Here is a 27,951-nt window from a genome sequence, read left to right on the forward strand (position 1 = left end):
CTGTCTCAAAAAAAAAAAAAAGAGAAGGGGCCAGTGGGAAGCCAACCGTACCCCTACCCAGCCACCCGTGTGTGCAGGTATGAGCAGAATGGGGCAGCAGGAGGGGTGAATGTTCCTGCATCCTGACTGTGGTGGTGGCACAAATTTCTACATGTGTTAAAATTTCAAGAACTGTACACCAAAAGAAAAAATTCTACCGCATGATCACTTGAAAAACTACAAGTTTTAAAAAGCATTTTTTTTTTTTTTTAAAAGGCCCCCATCCTATCCCACGTCTCTACCCCTGCTGAACGGAATGAATCCCCTGCCCTGCCTGTCAGCGGGTTAGACTCCTCCGCGAACCACGCTCCCCTAGAGACACCGTCACTCAGGTGGGGCTGACTCTGGCTCACTAGCCCCTGCAAAGACAGGGCTCAGAACCCCCCAGAACTCAGAGAAGTAGACCAACCTCAAAGGGCAACAGTCCTATAAGAGGAAAGGCCATGGTTAAACAATAATTCTTCAGATTTTATTAAAAAAACAAAGGTAAAGTGCATCTTATTAAAAAATATATAAAACCCACATAAATTCAGGTCCCCTGTGCCAGGCAGTGTTGATATCCCTTAGTGGAGGCAGGTGAGGGGTCACCTGGGGAGAGGGGTGCAGTGAATTCCCTGCGTCTGAGTTCAAAGATTGGGCTGGGGTGGACGTGGCGGGAAGGGACGCAGGTTCTCGGCTGGGGTGGAGGAAGGCAGGCGGCAGGCTCTTCCTTGAATCCTGAGGGGAAGGTGTACGTTGCCAGCTCTCTCCTGGGCTCACACTGCCTTCTAGCCCATGTGGCCACAGCCTGATACAGGCTGGAAAGGTCCAGGAGTTTGGTCCTAGCCAGGGCCTGGTGCAGGCTGCAGTGCCAGACTAGCCCCCTGGTCCCTGAGGTGGTGGGACGATGGCTGCAACGCCTAAGTCCTCAGCAGGCTGGTGAGGCCAGAGCTGGCCCGGCCCTGCAGTTAGAACGGCAGCCTGTGACAGCAGGATAGATAGGGTGGAAGGTGGGGGAGGACAGTTGTGAAGAGTTTCCAATTCTGTCTTAAACTGCCACCTTGGACCAGTCCCCAGTGCCCCCGGGAGGTCACGAGGCTGGGCGGCCAAGGACTGGAGTGGCCATGTGTGTGGCATGCCGTGTTGTCTTTCTTCCGTCTCACTGAAGTTTCACATTTTGAGTTGTTTTTAAACAAAGGGCTCAGTTTACATAAGGACCACTGTTCCGCCCACGGAGGCAGGCGCCATCTTCAGCCAGGACCTTTGGCCACAGCAGCCTGGGCTGGAGGGGACGCACGACTTGGCTGAGGAGCAGCAGGCCAGCCGGCACCCTGGCTGTGTTCCACACAGAGCAGAGTGGGCGCAGCTGACCCTTCTGAGCACTCACGCCCCGGACGCCAGGGCAGCCTCCTCTGTTAGCACTCACACCACGGAGTCACGGATCTCGGAGCCCAGGCGGACCCGGGGTCGGGGACACACTGGGGACACCTCCACGAAGCTGTCCTGGATGCTGAGTGGCCTCTTCTCTGACTCAGTGAAGACCCGGGGCCCTGGGGGGCTATCTGACAGGGCCTGGTAGCCTCGGTGGTCCAGCGGGGTGCTAGGGGGGCCTATGCCATTGAGGGGGCGGGTCTCAGGTGGCAGCGCCACAGGGCGGGTCTTGGGGTGCACACTGGCACACTCCCCCGGCTTCAGGAAGACCTTCATGCCGTCCCGGTGCCGGTAGAGGAAGAATAAAACGAGGAGTACTACGGCGAGCCCGAACAGCGTGCACATCACCAGGAACTCGTTCCAGTAGGACTTGTCCACGCTCCAGCTGGCCTTGCCACCGGCCGGCGCGCTCACGCGCGACGTGTTAATAACGACAGGCGCGCTGCCGCCCTGGTCTGATCGGTCCGCCGCCCTGTCGTCCACCACCTCCGGGCAGTACCGGGCCACCAGCTGCTGGAAGCCCTCCTCTAGCGACCAGCACTGGAACTCCCCCAGCTCCTGCTGGCTGCCCACCAGCAGCAGCTCCCCCGTGGGCAGCACGCGGCGGGAGGCCGAGGCATTGACCGGGGCCCCTCGGTGCAGCCAGAGCCGGGTGGCCAGGTTGGAGAGGAGTGGGCAGGCCAAGGTGTTCACCGTGTTGGGCTGGAAACGGACGTGCTCACAGGGCTTCTCGCCTGCGGGCGGGAGAGGCACGGGTAGAGAGGGCTAGCGTCCACCCGCCCCCGGGCTTGTGCTCCTAGGCCGGGAGGGCAACTCCGAGGGCTTCTGGGACTGAGACTCCCTTCCCGGGGCCCTGCCTGTGGGGCTGGGGATGTGGATGTGAGGAAGGGCATCTGCACCCATCAGCCTGGAGGAAGGAGCCTTCCAAGCAGGCCTGGTGGCCCCCACCTCTCCCTCTACCCTCTGGGGGCGCCTCACCTCTTGGTACAAAAGACCGGGGCCTGGCCGAGGAGGTGTTACAGAGGTCCTTGGCATTGGCTCCCTCGATGTCCTGGATCCATGGCCTGAGGACCAGAGAGAGTTCAGGGTAGGCCAGGGAGCCCTGTGAGCCCATATCCCTCAACCTCAGTGTAGACCTGGGCCTCAGCAAGGGACCTGGTGTGCAGGGACCACAGGCCCAAGGCAGGACATAAGAGATTTTCCCACACTGGTTCCCCGCCCGCACAGGGTTTGAGTCAGCGTCTCCCCTGTCTATACACATTATTTCAAATAACAGTTACTATAGGCCTGGTGCAGTGGCTCATTCCTGTGCTAGTACTTTGGGAGGCTGAGGCAGGAGGATTGCTTGTGGCCAGAGTTCAAGATCAGCCTGAGCAACAGAGTTATACCTTGTCTCTATTAAAAAAAGAAAAATTATTAGGCCTGTAGTCCCAGCTACTAAGGAGGCTGAGGCAGGAAGATCGCTTGAGCCCAGGAGTCTGAGGTTGCTGTGAGCTATGATGATACCACTGCACTCCAGCCTAGGCGACAGAGCAAGACCCTGTCTTAAAAAAAAAAAAAAAAAAGTACTATAATAATTTCTTTAATTATAAAAACAGTGTATGTACCCTCAGAAAAAGTCTTGAAAGATGCTGGATCTGTATATGCATGTATGTCTTTTCCTTTTTTTTTTTTATTAGTGCACATGCATAGATTTGTTTAATAAAAAAACTAATAAAGAAGGATAACTCGATGCACTCAGGAAACAGACAACACTAAAAAAAATCACCCACACCCCACCAGCCGGCAATCGTTGACAGTTAACCTCGGTAGGTCCCTCCAGTACTCACACTTGGCTTCTTAAAATACAAGACTAACACCAGATGTATCCATGTGTGAACCAAGAGTAGTACAAATGGGACAGATCCCATCTTTGTCTAAAATATAGGGATTTCTGTTTATTTTACACTTACGCAGAAAAATCAAGGAGGATAACATGTCAAAAATCTCACTGTGATTCTCTCTAGGTGGTGGGATGAGGGTAGTTTTGTCTGTGCTCATCCCTATTTTCTAAATGAACATTTTATAATCCATATAGGTTATTCTGAAACCAATTTTTAACAGGTTTGTTAATGGACCATTCTGTAGTCCTGTTGTTACTAAAACGTGTTCCCGTGCCAATCCACGTTCTCCAGCGAGGCTCTTCAAAGCTGTGACATTTCATCTTTAACACAAAGCTTGTTCCCACTTTACAGGTAGCTAAGGCGAACATCTAATTTACTGTCTGAACCTCAACACTTCTGACAGTAAGCAGAGGATCTACTTATCAGTTATGCTGAGACGGTGGCTGTAAATGAGGCCACGTAATGGCCCTGCAGAGGGCCTGGCAAGGAGCTCACCTGGAGGCCAGCTCGGGCTGGTAGAGGCTGACGTGCTTGCAGCTGGAGCCGCTCCATGCGCAGTAGGGGTCCCGGGCGAGGAGGCAGTCCCCGCAGCTCTGGTACAGGCTGCAGTTGGCCACGGGCACCTGGACTATGCCCGACTGCGAGGCAGCGTACAGAAGCCCCTGCACAGCCAGCCACGGGGATGATGAGTGAGAGGCAGCATGGGCAGCCAGGGCCACTGCCCATGGCCACAGCTGGCTCTCGTGCCACCCACTGTCACCCCCAAGGGGCCTCCATCACGGTCCCAGCACCCCCACTTTCTGATAGCCCGTGCCTGGCTCCAGTATCCTCCCATCTTGCTGGGGCCAGGGAGAAACCGCTGGGTGGGGGTTGCCTGGTGATGATGGAGGGGCACCCCCCCAAACACATGGACACCCCCTTCACCTGCTCACCCTGTGAGTGTCCAGCAGCAGGTTCTGCACATGCTGTCCTGGCGAGAAGATCTGGAGCTCCTCGATGATGTACACCCTGGGGCCCACGGCCACGGCCTTGTGCAGCCGGCCGTCACCTGGAACGTGGACAGGACTCAGGCCCTGGGGGGAGCCCGCGGGCCAGGACCCACCAAGCACGCCCCTTCCCCCAAGCCTGCCACTGCAGCCACTCACTGGTGCCCAGGAAGAGGACATCGTAGGAGTGGTGCAGGCCGGGGACACGGTGCACGGCCACACGCTGGTAGCGGGCCTGTGGCTGCAGCAGCAGCAGGTGGCTGCGGACCTGCCCATCCATCAGGAAGTGGTCCTTGAGGAAGTTCAGCACGCGGTCTGGGAGCTGCAGGGACGAGTTGATCTTCCTTTCCCGGGTGCTGTTGGTGATGCACTGAGGGAGAAGGTGGTGGCGTGAGGCCAGCGACACTTGGGGACCGCAAGCGGATCAGGAGCCCCGACCCCCCAGCGGGTGCCGGCAGCATCTGCCCCACTCGGGAGCCATGACGCAGCCCCCGCAGCCCCACAGAGCCAGCGCGCTGGTGGGAAGGCCACGGCAAAGCCCAGGCTGTGGGGCTTGGGGCTCGGAGGGCTTCCTCGCTGTGCCCCGCCCTGCCCCCACCGCTCACCCTCACACACAGGCCTCGAGCGCCAGGACCACGCTCCCGCCGCCCAGCACCCTCCACCCGCGCTCAGGAAGCCCTGGCTGAGCACGTGCCCCAGCGCAGCCACCTGGGGCGTCCTGACGTGCTGGGGTGTGCCCCACGTGGACCCCAGGAGCAGCTCCCTGGCACGCCCTTTCCTGGCTTTCCTCCCTCCCTCGCTCAGCCCTCCCAGCTCCCCACGTGGAGTCCTGGCATCGCCTCCCGCGTGCACGACCACCGGCACTCACGCCCGGCTCGAGGCCCGCTTTCAGAGGGGCCCGCGAGGCTTGCAGGAAAGCAGGACTACTTCCCCGAGGCCTGCTCATCCAGCCACTTGACACTAAATACGAGTTCACAGCTCGTGGGGCAGTGGACCAAGTAAAGGGAGGATTACGACAGCACGCAGCAAGCGCCCTAACGAGGACACGCTGACCCGGGAAGGCAAGCAGGCCTGCACGTATGTCCCCCCTCCCCTTTTTTTTGAGACAGAGTCTCACTCTGTTGCCCAGGCTAGAGTGAGTGCCGTGGCGTCAGCCTAGCTCACAGCAACCTCAAACTCCTGGGCTCTAGCGATCCTCCTGCCTCAGCCTCCTGAGTAGCTGGGACTACAGGCATGAGCCACCATGCCTAGCTAATTTTTTTTCTCCTATATATATTAGTTGGCCAATTAATTTCTTTCTATTTATAGTAGAGACGGGGTCTCGCTCTTGCTCAGGCTGGTTTTGAAATCCTGACCTCGAGTAATCCGCCTGCCTTGGCCTCCCAGAGTGCTATAGGATTACAGGCGTGAGCCACCTCGCCCGGCCTATGTCCGCATTTTAAACATGCGCAAACAGAAGCAGAGAAGCGGTGCTTTGCGGGGGGCGTGGCGCGCAGGCAGCACTCACTGCTCCAGGCCGCGGCGTGGGCACCGGGTTGGTCTCGGTGTACCACTGCTGCGTCTCGCGGTTCACCTTCTTGTAGAGGCCGTTGAAGACCCTCTGCACGTCCTTCATGGTGAAGACACAGATGGCAGAGCCCTCTGTGGTCCCCCCGTGCCTGCAAAGGAAACGGCTGCATTTGCCCAAGAGCCCTGGGGACTCGGGCAGAGGCCAGCTGGGCCCAAAGCTCTGCGGCCCCAGTCCCGCCGTCCTTCCCCCTCCCATCCCCAGCTCGGTCCAGGGCCCTACCACTGGGAGGTGAAGACCCCGTAGAAAAGGGTGTCGAGCCAGTCCTGGGGGCTGGGGCCCAGCGTGAAGACGTCCTGCAGCACGTTGAACGGGAAGCCGTCGTCGGGCCGGGAGCACAGCAGCTGGGCCTTGAGGAAGGACGTCCAGCGCTGCTGCAGCACCCGCTCGCCGCCCTCGTCGCCCTGCGGGGAGGGGCTGGTCTTAGGCACAGGCTGGGCCACGAGGTGGAGGCATGGTACCTCCGCCCCGTCCCCTCCCCGGCAGTAGCTGAGACGACGGACACCAGGAACGAGGACAAGCGAAAGCCAGGACTGGGTCTGAGACCGAGAAAACTTGGAGGGCACTGTACTTGCCCCGTCAGGAGGGGGGCCCTGACCAGGGACTACCGGGCAGCGCCTGTCTAAATCCGGAAAGGTGTCCGTGGTTACCGCTGCAGGGACAAGGAAGCCAAAGGAGCCCAACGCAGCACGGCTCATGTTTGTGAAGGAGTCAGTAATATAAACACACACACAGTTACACATGTGCAATGACAGGATCAGAAAGGGACATTCTTTCATTTTTTTTTTTGAGACAGAATCTCACTCTGTTGCCTGGGCTAGAGTACCGTGGGATCAGCCTAACTCACAGCAACCTCAAACTCCTGGTCTCAAGCAATCCTTCTGCCTCAGACTACAGGCATGCGCCACCATGGCCGGCTAATTTTTTCTATATATTTTTAGTTGGCCAATTAATTTCTTTCTATTTTCAGTAGAGACGGGGTCTCGCTCTTGCTCAGGCTGGTTTTGAACTCCTGACCTTGAGCAATCCGCCCTCCTCAGCCTCCCTAGGATTACAGGCGTGAGCCACCACGCCCGGCCCAGAAAGGGACATTCTAAAATGTCAGCAGAGGTCCCTTCTTGTGGTGGGGTGAAGGGGGCCACAACACTATTAGTGCAGTCACTGCCGACCACGTCTGTGAGAGCTTTACGCGGATTAACGACCGCCAGGCTGGTGTTACTATTCCCATTTAACGCATTAAAAACTGCTTAACAAAGAGGGTTGAGGGACTTGCCCAAGATCCCACGACCAGCAGGGTTTGAGCCCAGGCAGTCTGCCCCAGCCTGTGCTCTTCAGCACCATGCTACACTACCTCTTCCACTTGTAAGTGGTTTTGTGTGTACATTTCTATATTCACGTTTTCTAAGAAAAAACCAAGAAGACATATTTTAATTTAAAAGGAGAGAATTGGCCAGGCACAGTGGCTAACACCTATAATCCCAGCAGTCTGAGAAGCTGAGGCAGGCAGACTGCTTGAGCTCAGGAGTTCAAGACCAGCCTAAGCATGATCAATACCCGTCTCTATGAGAAAGAGAAAAATTAGCCGGGCGTGGTGGCACGTGCCTGTGGTCCCAGCTACCTGGGAGGCTGAGGCAGGAGGATCACTTGAGCCCAGGAGCTGGAGGTTGCAGTGAGCTATGGTGAGGCCACAGCACTCCAGCCCCAGCAACAGAGTGAGACACTATGTCAAAAAATAAAAAAAAATAAAGGAGAGAAAGCCATGAACTAAGCTAGTTCTTCCTCTCTGGAGGACGGGGAAGGCCACAGATTTGCAATCCTGCAGCCACGGAGCCTCTGGGGTCCCTGGGGTGGCCGCCCTGATGGCCCGGCCCCTCACCTTGCAGATGCGGGCAATGCGGGACACGATGGTGTTCTCAAAGAACTCGAACTCCTGGCCGGTCTCGCTGAAGAAGAAGTAGATCTTGTCGTCGTCACCTTGCAAGCTGCCCAGGCTCTCGGGAATGTAGGCTGAGGCCACGAAGGCTGGGTCTGTGGGGGCCAGTGGGGGGCTCAGTCAGCCCAGGAGCCCCACAGACAGGACCTGCGGGGGGAGAGCGCACCCTCCCTGGGGCCTCCGCGACTGGCCGCTGGCTGGGCCGCAGGGGGACTTCACCTTGTAGCCAGTTGAGGGAGCTCTCGGTCTTGGTGGGGCGGGGGCTTTGGCTCCGGGAGATGGCCGGGTCATTCCCCTGGAAGCTGCTGACTATTCCCGTGTAGAGCTCGCCATCTGCCAAGAGAGCATTCCCAGGGAATGGCAACGGCCCCCTGGGCACAGCCCCTTCTCCCTGCTTAGGGCCCAGAGTGACCCCGGCACTGCCCATCTGTCGATGGTACGAGGGAGGAGTAGGGAGCAGGGACTTGGAAAAGCCAAACCCGAAGCCAGCCCATGACCACTCTGCGCCCCTGGGAATCAGCCTGGCATGGATCCACCAGCTCCGGCCTGCCCCCACACAGAGCCTCAGTGAGCCAGCCCATGATGCCCCCAATACTCACCAACCATTAGGGCCGTGGACTTGAAATTGGGGTCAAAGGGACAACGGCCCTTGCCATCTTCCAGGAGGATGTTCCCTGCCTCGTCCTTTGCCAGAGTGAAGTTCTCCACGTTCTGCAGGGAGCAGACAGGCGGGCTCAGGCGTGCCCGGGGATGGGGAACGGGCTCAGCAGGGAAGGAGAGGAGGTGCCAGAGGCGGCAACTCTGCAGGCAGGTGGGGTGTGTGGGGAAACGGGAGCAGGTGTCAGAGAGGCCGCCCTCCTCGCCCCAGCACCCAGGACACGGTGCTGCCTGTCGCACAGAGACCCGACGTGGCCAGCATCAGCAGACCCATCCGGCAGCGGAGGAGAGGCTCACAGAGTGACTCGAGCCAGGGAGGGGCAGCAACATGACCGAAACCCAGGTATGTCCGACTCCAAACCCACTGCCTCGACTGCCAGCCTCGCTGGGCGTGTGGGCCGAAGAGGGGTGTACGAGGTAAGACGAGGGAATCGCGCAGGGGAAGGGTGGAGAAGCTGGAGGAAGCCAGAGAGGACAGCGAGCCGTGGGCCGGACAGATGTCTGTATGTGGGGGATTGCATGTCCCTGCCCTTCCCCCGCCCCTGCCCCCACCCCGCTGTCGGGCCAGGCTGGGTGCCAGGGTGGTGACCTCAGGACTCTCAGAGCCCACTGCTACCTAGAAGCTGCCCCTTGAGCCCTGCCTTTCACCAGGGCTCCATGCTAAAGAACAGCCCCCTGGGGCAGGAAGAAGGCACTCACGATGTAGGTGCACACGGGGCTGAAGGCCGCTGTGCCACAGGTGAACAGGTGGCTGCTGTTGAGTGGCAGGAGGATCTTGATGTAGTTTTGACAGTCGCGCTGGGGACAAGGAGGGAAGAGGACGTCAGGCCCAGGCACACCACCAGGGGGCAGCGCGGAGCCCTCCCTACCAGGCCCAAGGCCCGGCCAGGGGATGGGCCTCTGCTCCCTGGACCAGCAAGAATCGGGGAGCCTCCTGGGGTGCAGGAGGCTGTGTGTGCTGCAGGGGCCGCGGGGCCCAGCCGGGTAAACTTCCTCTGGTCTGGGAGGTGAGGGCACAGAATCCCACCCTCTCGGGCTGTCCAGGCCGCTCAGCTCAGTGGTTAGCTTCAGAATCCTAGTGAGAACCATGGGTCCCACCCAACCACCCTGGTGAGGAGCCACAGCCCAGGACGCGAGGAAACACTCACCCCGGACCCTGAACCCAGACTCCTGTATCATCTCTGCAAAGAGCCTCTGCCCATTCCCCGGAAGCCGTGCTCCTCCCGAGCTCTCTCCACTTTCCTTAACAGCAACCCCCTCGTTTCCGTCGCTGAGGCCCTAAACCTTGGAGTCAGCCTTGACTCCTCTGGTCTGTCACGTCCCACAGTTTCCCATCCGGAACTCCTGGAGGCTCCACCTCCAAAACACACCCGGAATCCGACCACTCCTCGCCCCCTGCAGTGGTATCCCGTGCTCTGAGCCACTGCCGTCTGTCTCTCGCCCCTCGCCGGGCTGTCTCCCTTCCACCGTCTTTGCCCACGGCCAGAGCGAGCCTTTTAGAACACACGTGAGACCACATCCCTGCTCCGCTCAGCCCTTCCCTCGATTCCCAGATATCTCACTCAGAGTGGAGCCCACGGCCGGCTCCCCCACCTCCCGCTCATCCTGACTCAATACCACTTGTCTTTTACTGATTACCTTCTTAAATTGACTTTTTTTTTTTCTTACTGGTTTTTCTTTTTCACAATTAAACCAGTGCCCACATGTGCATGGACACACAGCAAGTGCTTAACAAATGTTAAATGAATAATGGATTGGCAGCCAGGTCTCGAACCCGTGTCTTGACCCAAGTCCGGCACTCTTTTGCCTTCACATTAGCTGCCACCTGCTGCACTAGGGACCAGGCAGCCTCTGGGAATTGTGGGGAGTCCCCCAGGAGAGCCCTGGGTTGGACCAACCCTACCCGATGGTTCGGCCAAAACCAAACCAGAATCTGTCAGACCCGCTACAGCAAGGACCATCTGCAGGGCACACAACCCCCACCCCACCCAATCACTGCTGGAAGCTGAGGACGTCAGGCCCAGCTTCATCAACTATGAATTAATTTGGCACTTGTCATATGCCAAGTGCCTTACACCTTTAGCTGACTGAATCCTCACTGTAAGCCCAGTGAGACAGACGTCATTATCCCCACGTTATAGGCGGGGACACTAGGGCTCAGAGAGGTGAATCTCGGTCCAAGGAGATAAGAGGTATAGGGCTGGGGCCGGGCGCGGCGGCTCATGCTTGCGATCCTAGCACTTTGCGAGGCCGAGGCGGGAGGACTGCCTGCGCTCAGGAGTCTGACACTACTAGCCTGAGCAAGAGCGAGACCCCATCTCTACAAAAAATACAAAAATTAGCCAGGCATGGTGGCGCACGCCTATAGTCACAGCTACCCAGGAGGCTCAGGCAGGAGGATCACTTGAGCCCAGAGTCTGAGGCTGCAGTGAGCTGGGATGATGCCACTGCACTCTAGCCCAGGTGACAGAGTGAGACCCTGTCTCAAGAAAAAGAAAAATAAGTACAGGGCTGGGATTCAAGCCAGGTCTGGTGATCTCAGAAGCCCAGGTCCTTTCCACCACACCTGGCTGTATGTGTTCCCACCTCCTGCCTCCGTCCTCCATCCCTCCCGCAGCCCAGCTCGCTCCAGGGGCTGCTCACCTCCGGGTCCTTGCCCTTGAAGCTGCACTGCTGTTTCCTCTCTGCGTCCGCGCTCCACCGCAGCTGGGGGACGAGACGGGAAGGTGAGTGTGCAAGCGCGATGGAAGATCCTCTGAGCCTCCCTCCTCTCCCATCTGCATCGTCCTCGGACCCAGCAGGTCAAGCTTCCAGTCCATCCTCCCTTTGCCACCCTCTGCCCGGCGAGGCAGCCCTGGGCGACATCTCTCACCTGCTGGTACTCCCCGCCCGGCAGGAAGCTGAGGTCGCTGTTCAGAGCAAAGAGGGCCTCCCGGGCTCCCACGTACAGGGTCTTGCCATCCCTGCTCAGCAGGAGGGCCGTGTAGCTGGAGATGTTCTCAGCTTCAAATCTGAGGACGGGCCGCTCTTCAGAGCCTGGGGAGATGAAGATGGATGTTACCTGGGGCCACGCCTCCCACGAGACGCCTCTCACACCGACGTCTAGAATAGGCCCGTTTAATCGAAGGCAAGTCAGCAAGGCAATGGGTGGCAAGGGGCTCGGGGGAGGGGGATGGCATTCCTGGACTCTCAGACATCACATAAGCAACACACAGATGGATGTAAAGGAACATTAACTATAGCACCATTCACATTCATGAAAAATTGGAAGTCAGTCCAACCATAGGGAACTGGGTGAAAACAAATCATGATTCTCTATTCGATGGAACACTATGAAGCTGGTAAAAATGTTGTATTAGAAACGCCTGAAAGACAAGCAAGAAAAGCACATGGTCAAAATACGAAGCAAACTAAAATGTAAAGTGGTGGTTTTGGGGCCCATGGTATTGAGAAAGGAAAATACAATGAACACTTTCCTTTGAGTGACACTAGACCCAAAGAGAAGGAGATGTAAGTGCAGCCCATTCCTCGGCCCTGCAGTGAACGTGACTCACACTCACGGAGCAATGCGACGGTGGGCGATGGCCACCACCAATGGTGGTGCTGAGCACCACCCCACAGTCGCTCGTGGAAGACCGACGGCTACTGACAGAACGGGAAAGCCATCAACCTTGACGCCAGGGACTTGAACATACAACAGACAGACATCATGACGGGGGGTGGCGGTTAGGAGTGGAGACTCTAATGTCTTCTCCTGAGAGCACAGGGGGTCACAAGACGCTGTCAATGGCTAATGGAACAAGAAACAGAGGAACAGAGGTTGAAGTGTGTTGTTCTGAGTTGCAGAGGCAACCAGTGACGGAACACAGCGCGGCAGCTGAGCCGCGCTGGGAGGAGGCGGGGAGGGCGCTGTGAGAGGCGGGAAGCCTTATTTCCTCAGAAAGTCAGGGAGTCAGCCGAGCCAAGAGACAGTGGGATGAGCATCTCACTGGCAGATATGGAGGAAGCAACGGCAGAACACGGACGCTGCATGATTAAAAGTTGTCCCTTTTAGAAAGGCCTAGGGCCGGGGGCGACTGAGATGGTTTTTGCTTTTACGACAAACCATTCCACACTTGCAAAAACAGGCCGGGCGTGGTGGCTCACGCCTTTAATCCTAGCACTCTGGGAAGCCGAGGCGGGCGGATTGCTCGAGGTCAGGAGTTCAAAACCAGCCTGAGCAAGAGCGAGACCCTGTCTCTACTATAAATAGAAAGAAATTAATTGGCCAACTAATATATAGAGAAAAAATTAGCCGGGCATGGTGGTGCATGCCTGTAGTCCCAGCTACTCAGGAGGCTGAGGCAGGAGGATGGCTTGAGCCCAGGAGTTTGAGGTTGCTGTGAGCTATGCTGATACCACAGCACTCATTCTAGCCTGGGCAACAAAGCAGTGCGTGCATCCTTGATACAAACTGTAAATATTTTTCTTTGTTGCAGAATAGGCAATAACAAGGAAAGACACTAATTATCCACCACCAAGTGAAAATGAAGGTTATAAAATAAATAGTGTGTATGGTCAGATTCTAGTTTTTGTGGGAAAAATATAAACACAGAAAAAAATTCAGAAGGATGTATCACAAAATGCTGAAATGTGGAATCTCTGGTAGGATGGGTAACTTTTTTTTTTTCCTTTTCACTTGTTACCATTTTGGGATTCCATGGTAACCAGGTTATACTCATGTAACGTGAAACACATAAATTAGAGAGAAGGAAGGGAAAAAAAAAAGAAATACCCTATATATCTACCAGAGTACTGATTATGCTTTGAGTAACTAATGGGTTTGGAGAGAAATTATTTTAAAAATTCTAAGCAGCTGATGAGAACAGAAAAACAAGCAAGAGCAGCCGCCCTGGCCGACCCCAGGCGCATCCAGCTGCCAGTGGGTCACGGCCACACACGCAAACACGGTCTCGTGAAGCCGAGGAGGCAGAGAGTGCAACATGCCCAACCAAGCAGCTGTGAGGACAATTTCAAGGGTGTTTACGTACCCCCAGCCTGGTTCCACCACGGGCAAGGAAACACAAAGAAAAGAAAGTAGTGAAACAGCAACGTCACAACCAGGAGTGGAGAGAGAACACATCTGAAGGGAACACCTAAACTGTCAAGGAAGAAACGATTCACGCCAGCCGGTCAGATCTTCGCGCAGCTACGGGCTGCGCTTGGAGTGCTGGGCCTCCCAGTGGCCAAAGCAAAAAGAGAAATGAAGTTACTTCGTCCTGGCCATCCAGGAGGTGCATGCCTACCGGCAGCCGGTGCCCAAGGAAGCCCTCAGGCGGGGCTTCCCAGCAGACCTGCTGGGGCGGGGCGGACGGCACCTCACCAACCAACAGCATGACAGGGTCCCAGGGCCATTCCTCAGGACATCCCCTGGTGAGGGAAGGTGGTGACCAACGGGGTCAGCACAGGAGTTTATGGGGAACGTGTCTGGCTCTGCAGCTGGGGGGGGTCTCGTCCCACTCTGGAACCAGCTAGAAGTGGGGCTGCGCTGGGCTCGTGGGGGAAAGCCCTGCCCATAGTCCGAGACCACCCAGGGTGACCACAGTCCGAAGGTGACTCTCTTTAAACCAGTAAGAGCCTCTCTTTGTGGAAGCACCGAATCACGGGACTCCAGGCCTCTACCCCCGGCTCCTCACCCCGCACCACTTCCTCTCGGCACTCCGCGCTGGGAGGCCCAGGCGAAGCTCCCAGTACTGACCTCCCACTTCTCCAGGTTAGAAAGTTTCCCAACAGACCGGGCCGTCACATTGCTCGTACTTTACGCCACGAACCAATGAGCCTTTTGGAACAAGCAGCCTGTGCTCCTGCGCCCCGCCCTGGAGAAAACCCGCCACCTTTAAGGAGACCCTTCTCCTTGGCGCCCACAGGTGCACTCCGCTGGGAAGGTGCTGTGCTCAGCCCGCCGCAGATGCTAACTCCCTGCCTCCCCCATAACGCTGAGGTGGGTACTGCTGTCATTCCCAGTTTGCAGATGAGGAAATCAAAGCTCAGAGAAGGCAGGGCGCAGTGGCTCACGGCTGTAATCCTAGCACTCTGGGAGGCCGAGGCGGGGCGGATCACTCAAGGTCAGCAGTTTGAGATCAGCCTGAGCAAGAGCGAGACCCCCGTCTCTACTAAAAATAGAAAGAAATTAATTGGCCAACTAAAAATATATAGAAAAAACTAGCCAGGCATGGTGGTACATGCCTGTAGACCCAGGGAGTTTGAGGTTGCTGTGAGCTAGGCTGACGCCACAGCACTCTGGCCCAGGCAACGGAGTGAGACTCTGTCTCAAAAAAAAAATAAAAAAAAAAAAAAAAAAGCAAGGCTCAGAGAGTTGAAGCAACTTGTACAAAGCCCCACAGCAACAAAGGAGCTCGGGCAGGGCGCCAGCCCAGGAGGCTTCCTTCCTGAGCCCCCGGCCTGCAAAGCACAGGGCGGACGCCCCAGCCTCTGGGCTTGCCTCCAGAGATTTTGACGTGCCGGTCTGGGACAGGGCCCCAGAACGTGCAGTTTTACCAGCTCGCAGGTGATCCTGAGTCGGCGGCCCGGGGACCACACTTCGAGAAGCACCAAGCAGGCCCTTCCGTGGGGCAGTGTACACATCGCCTCACTGAGCTGCAGCTTCCTCATACACGTTACCGGGAGGATGAGAAAATAACTCAACAGGCGTGCCACGAGCAGCCCGTGAGACCAGGACAAAGAGCTGCTGTGGCCCCTCCTTGTTTTCTGCGTCCTCCACGAAGTTTTCTGAAAGCCGGGACCAGTGTGAATCTGCCGGCAGAGGCGCGTTTCCACCTGGGCAGGTGCTATTTAGTCTGAGCAGCAGGCTGCCCTTGGAATCCGTCCAGCACAGAAATGCCAGGAGTCAGAGATAAGCCGAGGCCCCAGGTGGCGGCTCAACCCCACGTACGCCTGGGCGAGGAGGTGGAAACCTGCCAAGGGGCCTGCAGACGGCACGGCCGTGCTGGAGGGACGCCGGGGTTCAGGCCAGCCCTCCGAACAAGCCAGCTTCTCAAGATCCCCAGACTCCTCCTGCGCTGGGTGTACAGTAAATGAAGTGACCAAAGGATGCAAAGCGGAAACGTGCCTTGGAGAGCGGGCCAGGGGCCCCCTACCCCAGGCGTTCCCATGCTGGGGGTCCCCGCCACGCCTGTCCTCGTCCCTCCGCCCTGAGCTGCAGGCGCAAAGCTACGGTGTGCTGATGGCCTTGGCCCCGTGGGCCCCCTTCCACTGGTGGACCTCACCGGGCCTGGCCAGTGGGGCTGGCTTCCCAACTGGGAGTCTCAAGAGGCAGAAATTAAGGGTGAAGACTGCAGCCAGAGACCTGGGTTCAAACCCAGCTCCTGCCACCTGCTAGCTGCGTGCTACCAGGACCAGCCACTTAACCTCTGAGAGCCTCGCTTTCTTATCTGTCGAATGGGTAAAATAATAGCGCTTTGCCTCATAGGGTTGTTATGAGAAGAAATGAGATTATGTATGTAAATAATAATATACATAATAACCCGCATTTACCGGGAGCTTTCTTCAAAACAACTTTGCACACGTTATCTCAGGGTGGCATGGTGTCTGGCACACGACCAACACTCAACAAGTGGCTCAAAAACAAATCCAAAAGCCCTGCAGGAAAATCCAGCCCAGCAAGAGCTGCCAGAGGGACGGGGCTGCTTGGGGGGAGCTGGGCCTCCCTCGTCCACAAGTCGAGAGAGCTTAGCCTGGCGACTCTAACCTAGGCCTGCACCTGGGCACACAAGGGTCTCCTGGCCAAAGCAGAAGGCATCAGCTCAAAAATGGGGACACGCGTGTGACAGACATGGGCTGTGTGTACATGAGCTGGTCCGTGCTCAGTGCTGTGAACAGTGTGAACAGTGATCTAAGAGCCCCGGTGCCTGGGGTCACCTCCAGAGTGACAGAGTAAGAGCACAGACGTCTGTGCGGGGCCCTGCCTGAGCCTGCCTCTGTGTGTGTGTGTGTGTGTGCGCGCGCGTGCGCACCATACCGCAGGCCTGTCCGTGCCTGTGTGCTCGCTGCTGGGCACTCTTCGTGCACAAGTGACTCGGGGGGCGGCGGGGTGAGTCCCACACTTTGCTCCCCTACACCTGAGCTGCTCTCTGTTGTGCCAAGGAGAGTGGCCTGCTCGGTGTCCTGGTCCGCCTGAGCTGCTCGGATCCATCTCCCCAGCGGGTTCCTCCAGTATGAGGAAAGCTGGTCCTGCCCGAGGCCGTGGCTGGTTTTCCCAGTCGGGACGAAACCTCTCCATCCACCCAGGGAGGGCCTAAGCCGGTGGCTTCTCCAGGGCCAGCGCTCCCGCTGGGCAGACCACCCTCCAAGAAGGCAAGATGGGGGCTTGGCCTGGCCCGGGGTGCCCCAACGCCAAGCCTCCTTGGAGGGAGAGGGCACGCTGGTTTGGGCAGCGAGAGCCACCTGCAGAACCCACTCCCCAGCCCAGCGGGTGGGGCTCTCAGCAGGAAGTGACTTGGGAACAACTCAGCCCCCAGCCCCTTCCAGAGTTTCCCCCTTCCCTGTGACTCAGCCGGAAGCTTGGGGCTCTCTGGGGTGAGACGACGGGAATAGGGCTCAGCACCATCCCCACCCCGGGCAGTCCCACCCCGGGCCAGCGAGCGAGCTGGGGCAGCGCGGTGACTCAGAGCCCCACCCCACCTTTCTCTCCACCGTGGCTCCCGGCTCCTCCCCAGCGAGACGCTGACCTGGCCCCAACTAACATCCTGTCCTGCACAGGCCCCGGCAGGACGAGGCCAGAGAACACCAGCTCGCCTGTGGAGTCGGAGCAGGGAAGGCGGCCCCCGTGGGGGGAGGCAGCCAGCCGGCCCTGCTGCCCCCCCAGGGAGGGGTCTGGGCGGGACGAGTGCCTGGAGAGCCTCGGGGGAGGCTCTGTTGGAGCACCTCTTCCCCAGTGACGTCGCGCCAAGTCACCAGAACCCTGGACCCACTTGTCCGGCCAGGAGTGCTGACGGCGCACAGGCCGGGGCACGGCTGGCTGACCTGGACGCTTCCTGCCCTCCACACTGCCCCGTGCTGGGGAGGAAGCAGAGGGCGGCCACCGCCTCCCCAGGCTGTAAGAGCAGGGAGGAGGGGGCCAACACTGCTGTCACCAGGCCAGTGCCAGGGCAAAGTCCCCAGCCAGGGGACGACAGTCACTGTGTGCCAAAGGTCCTCCCTACAGGCTGAGGGGACCAACAAAGAGGAAGAAAGGGCCAGGGCACCCAGCCTCCAGGCATCTGTCTTCCTGGGGTGGGCATCTTCCAGAAAGCCTGCCTCGCAGTGGCCCCTGCCAGAATCCCCAGGTGGCCCCCAGCTGGCAGTGCCTCACAGCCCTCACCTGGGACCTGTGCCACAGTGGCACGGACCGCTGGCATCGCCCCAGGAGCCCGCCCTCCACCGCCACCGCAGAGGACCACCCAGGACCACGGCCAGCTCCCCGGCCCGCCCGCTCGGGGCTGGCTCTTGCCCAGCCGCCCCTCCCTCCTGAGGCCTGGCGCGGTCACCTTCCTCCCTCACAGATAGATGCCCCCTCGTTTTCTGAGGAAGTCGGGGCCGTTGGGCATAAACATCCTCAACTCTCCAGCCCAATGTCAGAGACCAAGTCCTGGGTGATCAACTCTACCTCTGAGAAAGCAATCTGTGTCTTCCACGTCCATTCTAGAAATGTTTGTGCCTCGCGTCTCCCGGGCCCCAGACACACTCCAGAGAAGAACAGCTGCCCGTGCCATCTCCACTCCTCCCCTCCCACAAAGCCCTCAATGGAGTCGGGCCTCAGTCAGCCCCACGTTGGGCAGGGTCAGCCCAGCCGTGGCCAGGGATCGACTCCCCGCCAGACCTGCACTCGGAGCGTGCCGCCCCAGTGAGCCCCTGCACTCTAGGCGACGGTGCCCCAAAGGTCTCAAGGATCACTCTGCAGCTCCTTCACGCTCCTCCTGGGCCTCCATCCCCCAAAGAGATAACGTAGTTCAGTTTAGCGCTTACTAAGCCCTTCGCCTGGACTAAGCCGTGGAATCCTCACAAGGTTGTCTTGACGTAGGGTTTATCACCCCATTTCAGTGGGAGTCGCCCAGGTGGGAAGAATGGTGGGCTTGAGATCTGAACCCAGGCTACCAGGCCCCAGAGTCTGTGACACTAACCCCCTTCCCCGTCTCGAGGCTTTGTGCGAGAATGTTCTTGCTCTCCGGGGTCTGCTCTCGGCCCTACTCTTCTTACTCTGTGCAAGCCCCAGGTCACACACTCATTCCTGTCAGTTACACGACGTGGATGCTGATGACCCCCGAGTGCAGATCTCCCTCCAACACGCCAGACCCCACGGAGCGGGAGACCCTCCGTGCGCACCTCCCTCCATCACCGCCTCCCCTCCTGTGGTCCCACTCCCTGGCTTGGCATCTGTCTGCATGGCCTGCTCGCCAGGTGCCCCTTTCCTCCTCCCTCTCACCCACCTGCAGACATCCAAGCTCGAATCAGATCTGCCAACTTTCCCTCCTCAGCAGTTTCCAAATCCATTCCATTCCCGCTCTCCGACAGTGCAGTCCTAAGCCCGGTCACTATCCTCTCTCACCCAGGCCACCACAGCTGCCTCCCAAGAGGCTTCCTGCCTGCAGGCCAGCTGCTGGCTGCAGCTAGAGGGCTCTCTAGGCACTGTCACTGTCCTGTATAAACCTTCAACGCTGCCCCATTGTCCAAGCTCGTAACTCACAAGCCCACCACCCGCCACCCTCCCATTTCAACTGAGTGACACGGAACTTAAATGCAAGGGCCCATTTCTCGTCTCTGCTCTTTGCTCTGGCAGTTGCCACTGCCTGGAAGGCCTTCCCTTTGACTAACTCACACTCATCCTTTGCAATTCAGCTGGGTTTCCCCTCCTCCGGCAGGCCTTCCTGAACCCCTAGCTGGGCAAAGGCCCTTCTCTGTGTGCCCATCATTTCCTGCTCACACCTTTCACAATGCACCTGCAACCCTGGTGACAATCCTAGTGGGCTTTCTGTGCCCATCTCTGCCACCAAGCTCAGCACACCTTGAGGGTCAAGGCCATGTCTTATCACATTTGCAATACCTGATCAGGTGGGTTCCAAGCACTTGTTCCATAACCATTTGTTGGTTGAACGACTGAATGACAGAAGCCCCAGTTCAGAGTGTTCTGGTCCAAGGATGGGCCCCAGATTCAAAGGGAGCAACATGGAGGTCCTGAAGCCCCATGCCCACAAGTGTCTGCGAAGCACTGCTTCCACTCTGCCCCTCCCCAAAGCACCGAACACTCAGCCCTAGAATCCCAGGGGCCACAGACAGAAGTGTAACAGCTTAAAGTGCTGCAGTTAGAGAGGAGACAAGCCTCAGGGACCAGACACCGGACATGGGGTCACAAGGCGTGTGTGTGGATCTCAACTTCATCACTGACTCGCTGTGCAACCCTGGACAAGTCACCTGCCCTCCCTGAGAGGGAGGCCTTGCAGGATTGCTGGGAAGACCTAGCTCTGCACACAAGAGGGACCACTAACATCAGGGGTGGCCCTGCCCGTGCCCCCGACTTCTCCCACCGGCTTCTTTCCTCCCCACTCCTGCTCTAGGCCTTTTTCACATGCAAGGTGCTTTCCGCTGGCTGCCTGAGAAGCCCACTCCTGCAGGCAAGGGAAGGACAGGCTGGGCGAGGGTGCAGCCACCTGGAGGCAGGAACCTCTGGAGAGGCGGCTGCTGTGAGCCCCAGACGCTTGCTGCTCTGTGGCGTGGGGGCCCGGCCTTGCTAGATCTTCAGAAAAGCTGGAAGCCTGGATTTTTATGTAAAATTTCCTAAGTTTTAAATATCAGCGACCAATTTAAAATTTTTCTAAAGCACTTGGAGGCTGAACAAAATCTATCTCCAGGCTGGGTCTGTCCCAGTGCCCCTGTCTGCACAGCTCTGTCGGTGACATCACCCCAGTCCCCTGTGCTCCGTGGGGGCCTCGGCTGGATCCCTGTCCTGTCCAGGGATTGACTTCGATAGGTTTCTTTACCAGGTGGAAATCTGTACCCCATAACGATACAAGGGCTGAGCTGGGCCATTTTGCTACTTTTGTGCAACTCACAGGTGAAGCGGAGGCAGCTGTCCTAGTGAAAAGAACATGGTTACTGAATCAGAGAACTGTCCCCAAGGCTTGGTCCCAAACCTTTCTAGCTGCATGACCCTGACGATATATGAGTTAGCCTCTCTGAGCTTCGGTTTCCTCAGCTGTATAACAAAGCAATGCCCCTTCGCGCCCAAGAGCGGCACCTGGCACATAATGAGCGCTCCACAGTGAGCAGTCTTCCTCCCTCCTCCTGGAGGACCAGCCAGAAGAGGCCAGGAAAGAGGAAGCCAGTCGGTAACTGGCCCTGGTTAGGAGTACGGTACCACTAAAAGCCTGGTGCCCGCAGCAGCTCCACACCTGTCACCTCACCTGCTTCCTCGTTCCACGCACTGCATGCTGGAACGCCAGATGTGCCACCTAAGGGCTGGCTCCCGCCCTGCGGCAGACATGGGCAGCAAGAGCAGCGGCTAGGGGCGACCCCACCAGGCTGGGAGCAGAGGAAAGGCTTGTGGCCTTGGGACTGGCAAGAGACAGAGTGGAGCCCTTACAGGACCTCAGGCATCTGTCCAAAGATGGCCCCTTCCGTGTGAGCTGTTCTCTTCCCAGGACAGGGAGGTCAGACCGCAAGGAGGAGGGGCAGGGAGGGCCGGCTGGGGAAAAGCAGCTGGAGAATGTAGCCCAGAAAGACTTCCCAAAAAGCCAATCTAGCGAGGGCAGGCCTGGACCACAGGAGCCTTGTGCTTTGTTGTTCCTCCTCCGGACCGTACCAGAAGCCCCTTGAGCCTTGCACTGGCCTGAGCGCTGACTGGGGCTGGCACAGGCCCTAAGAAGGGGATAAAGGAAGGAGTGACCGAGCACACGACCAAGTCCAGCCTTTCCTTCAGGCCCGCGCCATCCTCCCTCTTTCCTGGAGGATAAACGTGCCGGTACATCCAGATGTGCCCAAAAAGTTGTGCAAGCCTAGCGCTCTCCTGGGCTGGCACGTAGGCGTTTCAACACCTGCTGAATGTGGGTTATGCAGCGGGCAGAGCAGAACCAGCGAGGAGCAGGGAGGGAGAATGTGATCCAGCCCCAAGCAGGGGAGGTTCTTGGGGCAAAGGAGGACTTTGAAAGGGCTGAACCAGGAGCATTTGAAAACTACATTAAGCAAGATCCCTGGGCATGACCTCCAGTCACCCCCCGGGTTCTCGCCTTGTCTTCTGCACCGAGGCAGGGGTGGGGTCTGCACTGCTCCATTCCTCTGCACGGTGCAGCCCTGGCCTGGCAGGGGCGGGCCCCGGTCTTGGCACCCGGCAGAGGGTCTGAATACCTCGGGCGCCCAGGCAGTATGTACCAAATTGATGCAAATGACCTCACCACGTAAGGCTGGCAGGGACTTTCTAACACAGCAGAGCAGAAGCTGCTACCTTTTACTGGGGACGCAGCACGTGCCAGGCACTGTGCCAAACACTTTACATACATTATTTCTCGTAATCCTCTCAGAACCCTGTGAGATGGGTCCTGCTAGCGTGCACATTTTCCTAACGTGAAAACACACTTGGAGACGGGTGGGAGATTGCACCGGATTGTGCAATTAGTGAGGGTGGCAAGCTAGTGCTCAAAGTCCTTAGCACCACAATTAGATCTCTTTCCACGCAGCTCTGAACAGCCACGCAGGTGCCAGCCCACAGGACAGAGCCGCAGACACTTAAGGCTCGTGGCGGGCAGAGGCCACGTCAGTGAGAGGCCAGTAACCAGCCAGGACACTCACCCCGGGGCGAGCATCGTGGGCTTCTCAGGGCAGCTTTGACCCTGCGTGCCTGCGCCCGGGTCAGAGGACAAGCAGCTGATCCGTAGCAAATGCCCAGTTCTCCCTGCTCAATGGGGTTTTGTTGACTGCAGTCTGCAGGCCCACAGATTTACGTCCAATCTGCTTCAGAAACACTGTGTCCAGAGCTTTCCAGCCAGGCACTTCTGGGACGGGGGAAATTAAAACTCCCTTTAATTGTCCAAATAAGGGGACCCAATAAGACTCTGATGAGCCACGGGAGCAGGTTTGTTCTGTTCCTTCCCACGTGGCCAGGCTGGGAGGCACTGGGCCCTGCGGCCCCCACATGGGCCGTGGTTCCCTGTGAGGGCTCCGCATGAAGGACCCCAGCTGCAGGGCAAACTGCATGCTCCACTTCAAGGGGTGTTGTTTTAAACCTTGGACACAGCCCATTGTCCCTAGGCATCCAGGTCTCTGGATGATAGCATGGGGGCCGTGGCCTCCAGTACCATACCTGTCTCTGGGAGGCCTGTGAGGGAGGGTCACTATGGCCCTGGGCCTAGCGTCCATGGTCACTGTGGGCCTACCCACCACTATGGGCACGTTGTCAGAACATCTAATGAGCCCCCAGGGACGGGGCAGGAAACTGCCTCAGGCCACACTCAGAGGGCGAGCCTGTTCGGTCACCTGGGCATTCCGCTCTGGGACTCCGAGCCAGCCCAGGGGCCCACAGGCAGATGGAGGCAGGAGGTGAGGCACTGCCGGGGCTGGAAGCCCAGAGAGTGGAGCACTCAGGGGCCTGGTGGTGACGCAGCCCAGTGTGGACATGTGCTCTTAAATTCAGGTGGTCAGGGTGCTGCCGACCTATTCTAGGGTTCCCCTCTGGACGGACCCAGCCCCAAGAACACGGCAGAAGGCATCTTTTCCGCCGGGACCCCCCGAGTGGAGAGCGGAGTGTGGACTGCACTTCAAGTTCTCTCAACCCCTCAGCCGGGCAAGTCTGCACAGCGTGCAAAACGCCTGCCCAACTGCGGCAGCCCTGACGGGTGAACCCAGGTGATCCGAGCAGGGGGTGCTGCTGTGTGGCAGAAGCCTGGGGGTGGTCACGAACCTGTGGCAGTGGGCCAGGTCCTAAAGCTGTGTAGGCGACAATAACCAAGTGTCCGGCTGCTCTCAGGAAGCAGGTCCCCTCGGTTTCCCCCCAGAGCTCCCCAATTCTGTTGTCCAGTTACCCTGTGAGTGGCCCCAACCCGTCCCAGAGTTGGCCACAAGACCTACTGTCTCTGACACAGCTCATGAGCTGGCCCAGCTTTCCCAGGGCCACAGTGGGGGCCGTCAGATCATCTGTCCTCACCTCACTGCCTTCTCCCAGAGCTGAGAGAGTTAAGGGCAAAGGGAGTTGTGGCCACAACAGAAGTGGCAGCAAGGCAGCAGTCCGGGTCTGGATACACCTGTCCACCTTACTTCCCGAGCTGGCGCACCCAGGGGGCTGCAGCGAAACTAACACCCCGGCGCCATCTCCACGCCAGGGCGAATGGACGCTAATCTGTGCAGGATGTTCGGGAGTGAATTCTGAGCTAAATGCATAATAAGAATGACAGCTAACACTAGACGGGCAGTTTCTGTACCAAGCCCTGTCCTTAGGTCTTTTCAAACATCAGCTGATTTAATCCTCACAAACTTGAGGTAGGTGCTATTATTATCCCTAGTTTACAGATGAGGAAATCAAGGCCCAGAGAGGTTAAGTGGCTTTTTGAAGGTCACGTGGTTACTAAGTGGCTGAGACAGGATTTGAACCCAGGTCATCTGCAATGTTTCAGATAGGAGTTCAGATAGGGTAACTAGAGGCTACCAGGGCCATGCCTTAAGTGCTGATTCTACTGTTTCCTCTTGTAAATAGGATGCTTTTAGGGGTGGGGACGCTGTACGGAGAAAGAAGTGTGGTATAGTTTCAGTTTGGAACCTCTAATTTATAGTTTATTCCAATGCATACAACGTGACAACGAACAAGTTAAAGGGCTTGGAGATACAGCATCTGTTGGGCACCTGTATACTTTATGCCACGGAAATACACCTAGTTTCATTAAATCCCCAAGACAGCCTTGCAAGATACCTACGACTGCCAGGAGCAGAAGGTGTGACTTGCCTAGTATTAGAAATGGGCTTGGGATCCAGGACCCTCTGAATCCAAAGCCTGAGGGCCCCAGGGAATTGGAGAAGCAACTAGATGAAAGGAAGTAAGAAAAGGGAAGAGAGAAGGGCTGGTAAGGGAGGTGGTCACAGACTCAGATGTGAGCACCAGGAAAGGAACTCGCCCAACAAGGACGGTACTCCCAGGTCGCTCTAAGGAGGGGTCACTCCCAGGGCTTGGGAACCTCAGGCCCAGAGCTGCCTCCATCCCCGGTCTGGTCTCTCCTAGGGACTGGGGGGGTGGGGTCCCTCCATGTCGGGGCTGGGAGGACCGAGCGAGCGCCCCACCAGAGCTCCCCGCGCTGCTGCGACTTGCAGGGAATGCCAGAACCCCAGTGTTTATAGGGCGGCAAGCACGGGCCTCCCTCTACCCCGCGCTGCCCTGGGGGGCGGCACCGCTGCTGGCTCGGGTCAGCATCAAAGACACAAGGAGAAGGGCAGGCGGACCAGCGGGGGGCCAGCACCGCCCCCCACCTCTCCACCCAAAGTGCACCCTCCTAAGGGGACGAGCAGGGGCGACGGCGCGCGACCCCCTCCTCACCCAGAAAGAAAGCGGAAGAAAGGGGCCCGCAGCCCCACAGGCCCCCTCCCCCGTCCTTTGTCGAAGCCCCTCTCCCGCGGCCCGCCCCACCCGGCCGCGCCCGGGGTCCCCGGCACTCACCCAGCGGCAGGCTGACCCGGGGGCCGAGCGCCCACGTCGCCCGCGGCGGCAGCAGCAGCGGCAGCAGCAGCGGCAGCAGCGGCGGCCGGCGCGGCGGCACACCCCGCCAGCTCCCCCGGCCCATCGCGGCGCGCGACCCGGTCGGCGGCGTCCTGCGGCTCCGGCTCAGGTGGCTCGACTAGACTCGGGCGGCAGCCCCGCCCCGCAGTCCGCCCCGGCTCGCTCCGGGGGCCTCCGCCTCCCGACCTAGGGGTGGAGGTGGGAGGCCGGGTCAGGCGGGCTGCTGCGGCGCGGGCCCCTCCGCCCCCGGCGCCCGGGTCGTCGCGCCAGCGCCTGTCCCGCGGCCGGGACGGGACGGAGTCGCCGCGAGCGCCCCAGGGCGGGGCCGAAGGAGGAAGTGGGGCGGCTAGGCCTGCCCCTCCCCGCGCCGCCCCTGCCGGCCCGCCCCCTGCCCCTGCCCCCTTCCCGGTCCCCGGCTCCGGAACCACGAGGGGCGCCGGCGCGGGGCGCTCGGCTGGGGGCGCGCCCGGAGGGGCCAAGCCGGGGCTCCGGGGTTGCCGAGGCCGCCCGAGCGCGGGGCGCGGACGAGAGCTGGCCCCAGTGCCCCGCCCCCGCCCCGCAGACCCTCCCACCGCCGCGCGGGCCCCTTCCGGCTCCTTGGAGACCCTCCGTCCGCCGCGCTGGGAGCAAACCTGCGTCTCTCCGCTCCGTGCCTCGGGAGGGTCAGGCCTTGGGCTCCTCCCTTTATGCCCACCCCATACTCCTAGCACCCACTTGTCTGCGACCTAAGGAGCTCGGCCGAGCTCGTGCTGCGGCCACAGGGAGACCCATTGCTTGGGAGGGTAATTTCTGCACGGGTCCGTCCACCGCAGCGCATTCACTGCAGGCTCAGCACTTAGTCCAGGTCCCCTGCGGGGGCGTCCGTGCTTACAATTCTGTCCACGCGAAGCCCTCGGGTGGAGGAGGGCAAGATTAGCTTATGTGGGATAATAGTATTTAATGTACAGCCAAGGAAGTGAGACCTACACAACCTGCACGTGGCCCAGCAGAGAAAAGAACCCTCTAAGGCTGGAGTGGAATCCTGGAGGCACCCAACCCAGTCTTCCTGCTTCCGCTCTGCTGAGACCAGGGGTTTCCAAGTACAGACTGGACGCCTCAGTGGGTTCTGAACTCAGTTTAGAGGATCCCTAACAACATTAAAATATAAACAAAAAAACCCCAAAATTATCAAAATACAATGATATAATAAATGGTAAGTTTTGGGAAACCTGTTTCAGCTTTTTCCTAAGTGTGCACAAGATTACAATAAAATACAGTAATTTCTCCTATAGTTACAGCCAAAGGGAGTTTGTGAACTTCTGCTAGTCATTTCTATAGCAGTGGGGACTGTATCTCCGGGAATTGGCTGCAACTGCAGGAAAGCTCCTCTTCACCCCCAGCCACAATCAGCTGCCTCAGAGCCACTTCCTTTTGCTCTTCTTCCCACCCCTAGAATCAGCCACATCTTCTCCAGGGGGGGGGCGAGGGGGGGGACGACGACGACACAGCGTCCACATGGTCCCAGGTCTCCTCTCTTGCAGCCAGGCTTCCTCATGCTCCATGATTTATTCCTGTACCTCCACCATGCTGGCACCCCCTCTGTCGATATGGTGCAGGCCAGCACACCCCTTTTAAAGGGGCTCACAGCCGTGGACACACAACTCCACATGGCATGTGGGCAGCACCAGGCACCCATAGTTCCACCACTGCCCAGGCTAGGACGCTATATTAGTGGGGTCCATTCATAGAGTCAATCCATCTATAGCCAGTGATGCCCAGGTTTCTATCTGCAGCCCAGACCCATGCCCTGAACTCCAAATGGCCTCAGTGTTTCTACTTGACTGATAGAAATTTCAAACCCAGTATGTCCCATACTAAGTTCCTGATCTCTCCCCCTTCTCCCCCAAAAATGTGCTGCAACTAATGCCTTCTCTACCTCATTTAATTGCAATTTCATCTTTGAGTTGCTCAGGCCAAAAACCTTTACTCCAGTCTTTTCTCTCACTCCACACACCTAATCCACTAACAAGTCCATAATCTGACCACTTAACCACCTCTCCAGGCCCCAGGCCACACTCCCCCCGATTATAGCAAGGGCCTCCTAACTGTTCTCCCTGCTTCCTTTCCTCCCTTGTTCCCCTACAATCTATTCTCAACACAGCAGCCAGAGTGAGTCTAAAACAAAAGCCAGGTCAGGGATCTCTGGTCAAAACCCTCAAATGAATGGTTCACCGTCTCACTCAGAATAAAACCCAAAGATCTGACTTGCAATGATCTGCAAGGCCCTAAATCACCCTCTCCACCCTTGCCGTGGCATCCTCCACTACTCTCCCCTTGCTCGTCTAGCCCAGGTAGCGGTGCCGTGGCCTGAACACAGCAGGCACTCTGTTTCAGAGCCTTGAGCAGTCTTCCACCGGACAGTCACACGACTGAGTTCCTCGCTTCCTTCAAATTTTTGCTCACATATCACCTTGAAGAATCTCAACTCCCTTCCAATACTCCCCTTTCCCCAAGATATTTTTTTCAAAGCACTCATCACTTACTAACACACTACATGACTGGGTTATTTATTGTGGTTTTCTTTATTGTCTGACCCCCTCTCCCCGGAATGTGACTCTGGAGGACAGGGGTCTTATCCTAGTCCTGGCACATGGGAAGCAGGCCCTCAGTAAGTACTGGCTGAATGAATGAATGAATGAATGCAACCTGAGTCACAGAATACTGCTGACTCATGTCAGCTAACAGCCAGAGCTATTTTTTGATATCAGCTTTGG

At 58.0% G+C, this 27,951-nt stretch overlaps 1 protein-coding gene across 1 annotated transcript in view; it reads right to left on the minus strand.

The window, feature by feature from the left end:
* Positions 1-657: 657 nt before the first annotated feature.
* Positions 658-27,951, minus strand: part of SEMA4B (semaphorin 4B) — a 36,716-nt gene continuing 9,422 nt past the window's right edge. The window contains exons 2-15 of the mRNA XM_012763310.3: positions 25,139-25,384; positions 11,348-11,511; positions 11,119-11,181; positions 9,175-9,273; positions 8,418-8,529; positions 8,038-8,151; positions 7,762-7,913; positions 6,108-6,289; positions 5,826-5,976; positions 4,478-4,688; positions 4,265-4,380; positions 3,828-3,994; positions 2,428-2,513; positions 658-2,183 (exon numbers count right to left, since the gene is read on the minus strand). Coding sequence (XP_012618764.2) covers positions 1,441-2,183; positions 2,428-2,513; positions 3,828-3,994; positions 4,265-4,380; positions 4,478-4,688; positions 5,826-5,976; positions 6,108-6,289; positions 7,762-7,913; positions 8,038-8,151; positions 8,418-8,529; positions 9,175-9,273; positions 11,119-11,181; positions 11,348-11,511; positions 25,139-25,262 — 2,484 coding nt within the window. The 5' untranslated portion in view covers positions 25,263-25,384 and the 3' untranslated portion in view covers positions 658-1,440. The remainder of the gene's footprint in view (positions 2,184-2,427; positions 2,514-3,827; positions 3,995-4,264; positions 4,381-4,477; positions 4,689-5,825; positions 5,977-6,107; positions 6,290-7,761; positions 7,914-8,037; positions 8,152-8,417; positions 8,530-9,174; positions 9,274-11,118; positions 11,182-11,347; positions 11,512-25,138; positions 25,385-27,951) is intronic.

The sequence above is a fragment of the Microcebus murinus genome, chromosome 7 (genome assembly GCF_040939455.1).
Source record: "Microcebus murinus isolate Inina chromosome 7, M.murinus_Inina_mat1.0, whole genome shotgun sequence".
In the NCBI taxonomy this organism is placed as follows: Eukaryota; Metazoa; Chordata; class Mammalia; order Primates; family Cheirogaleidae; genus Microcebus; species Microcebus murinus.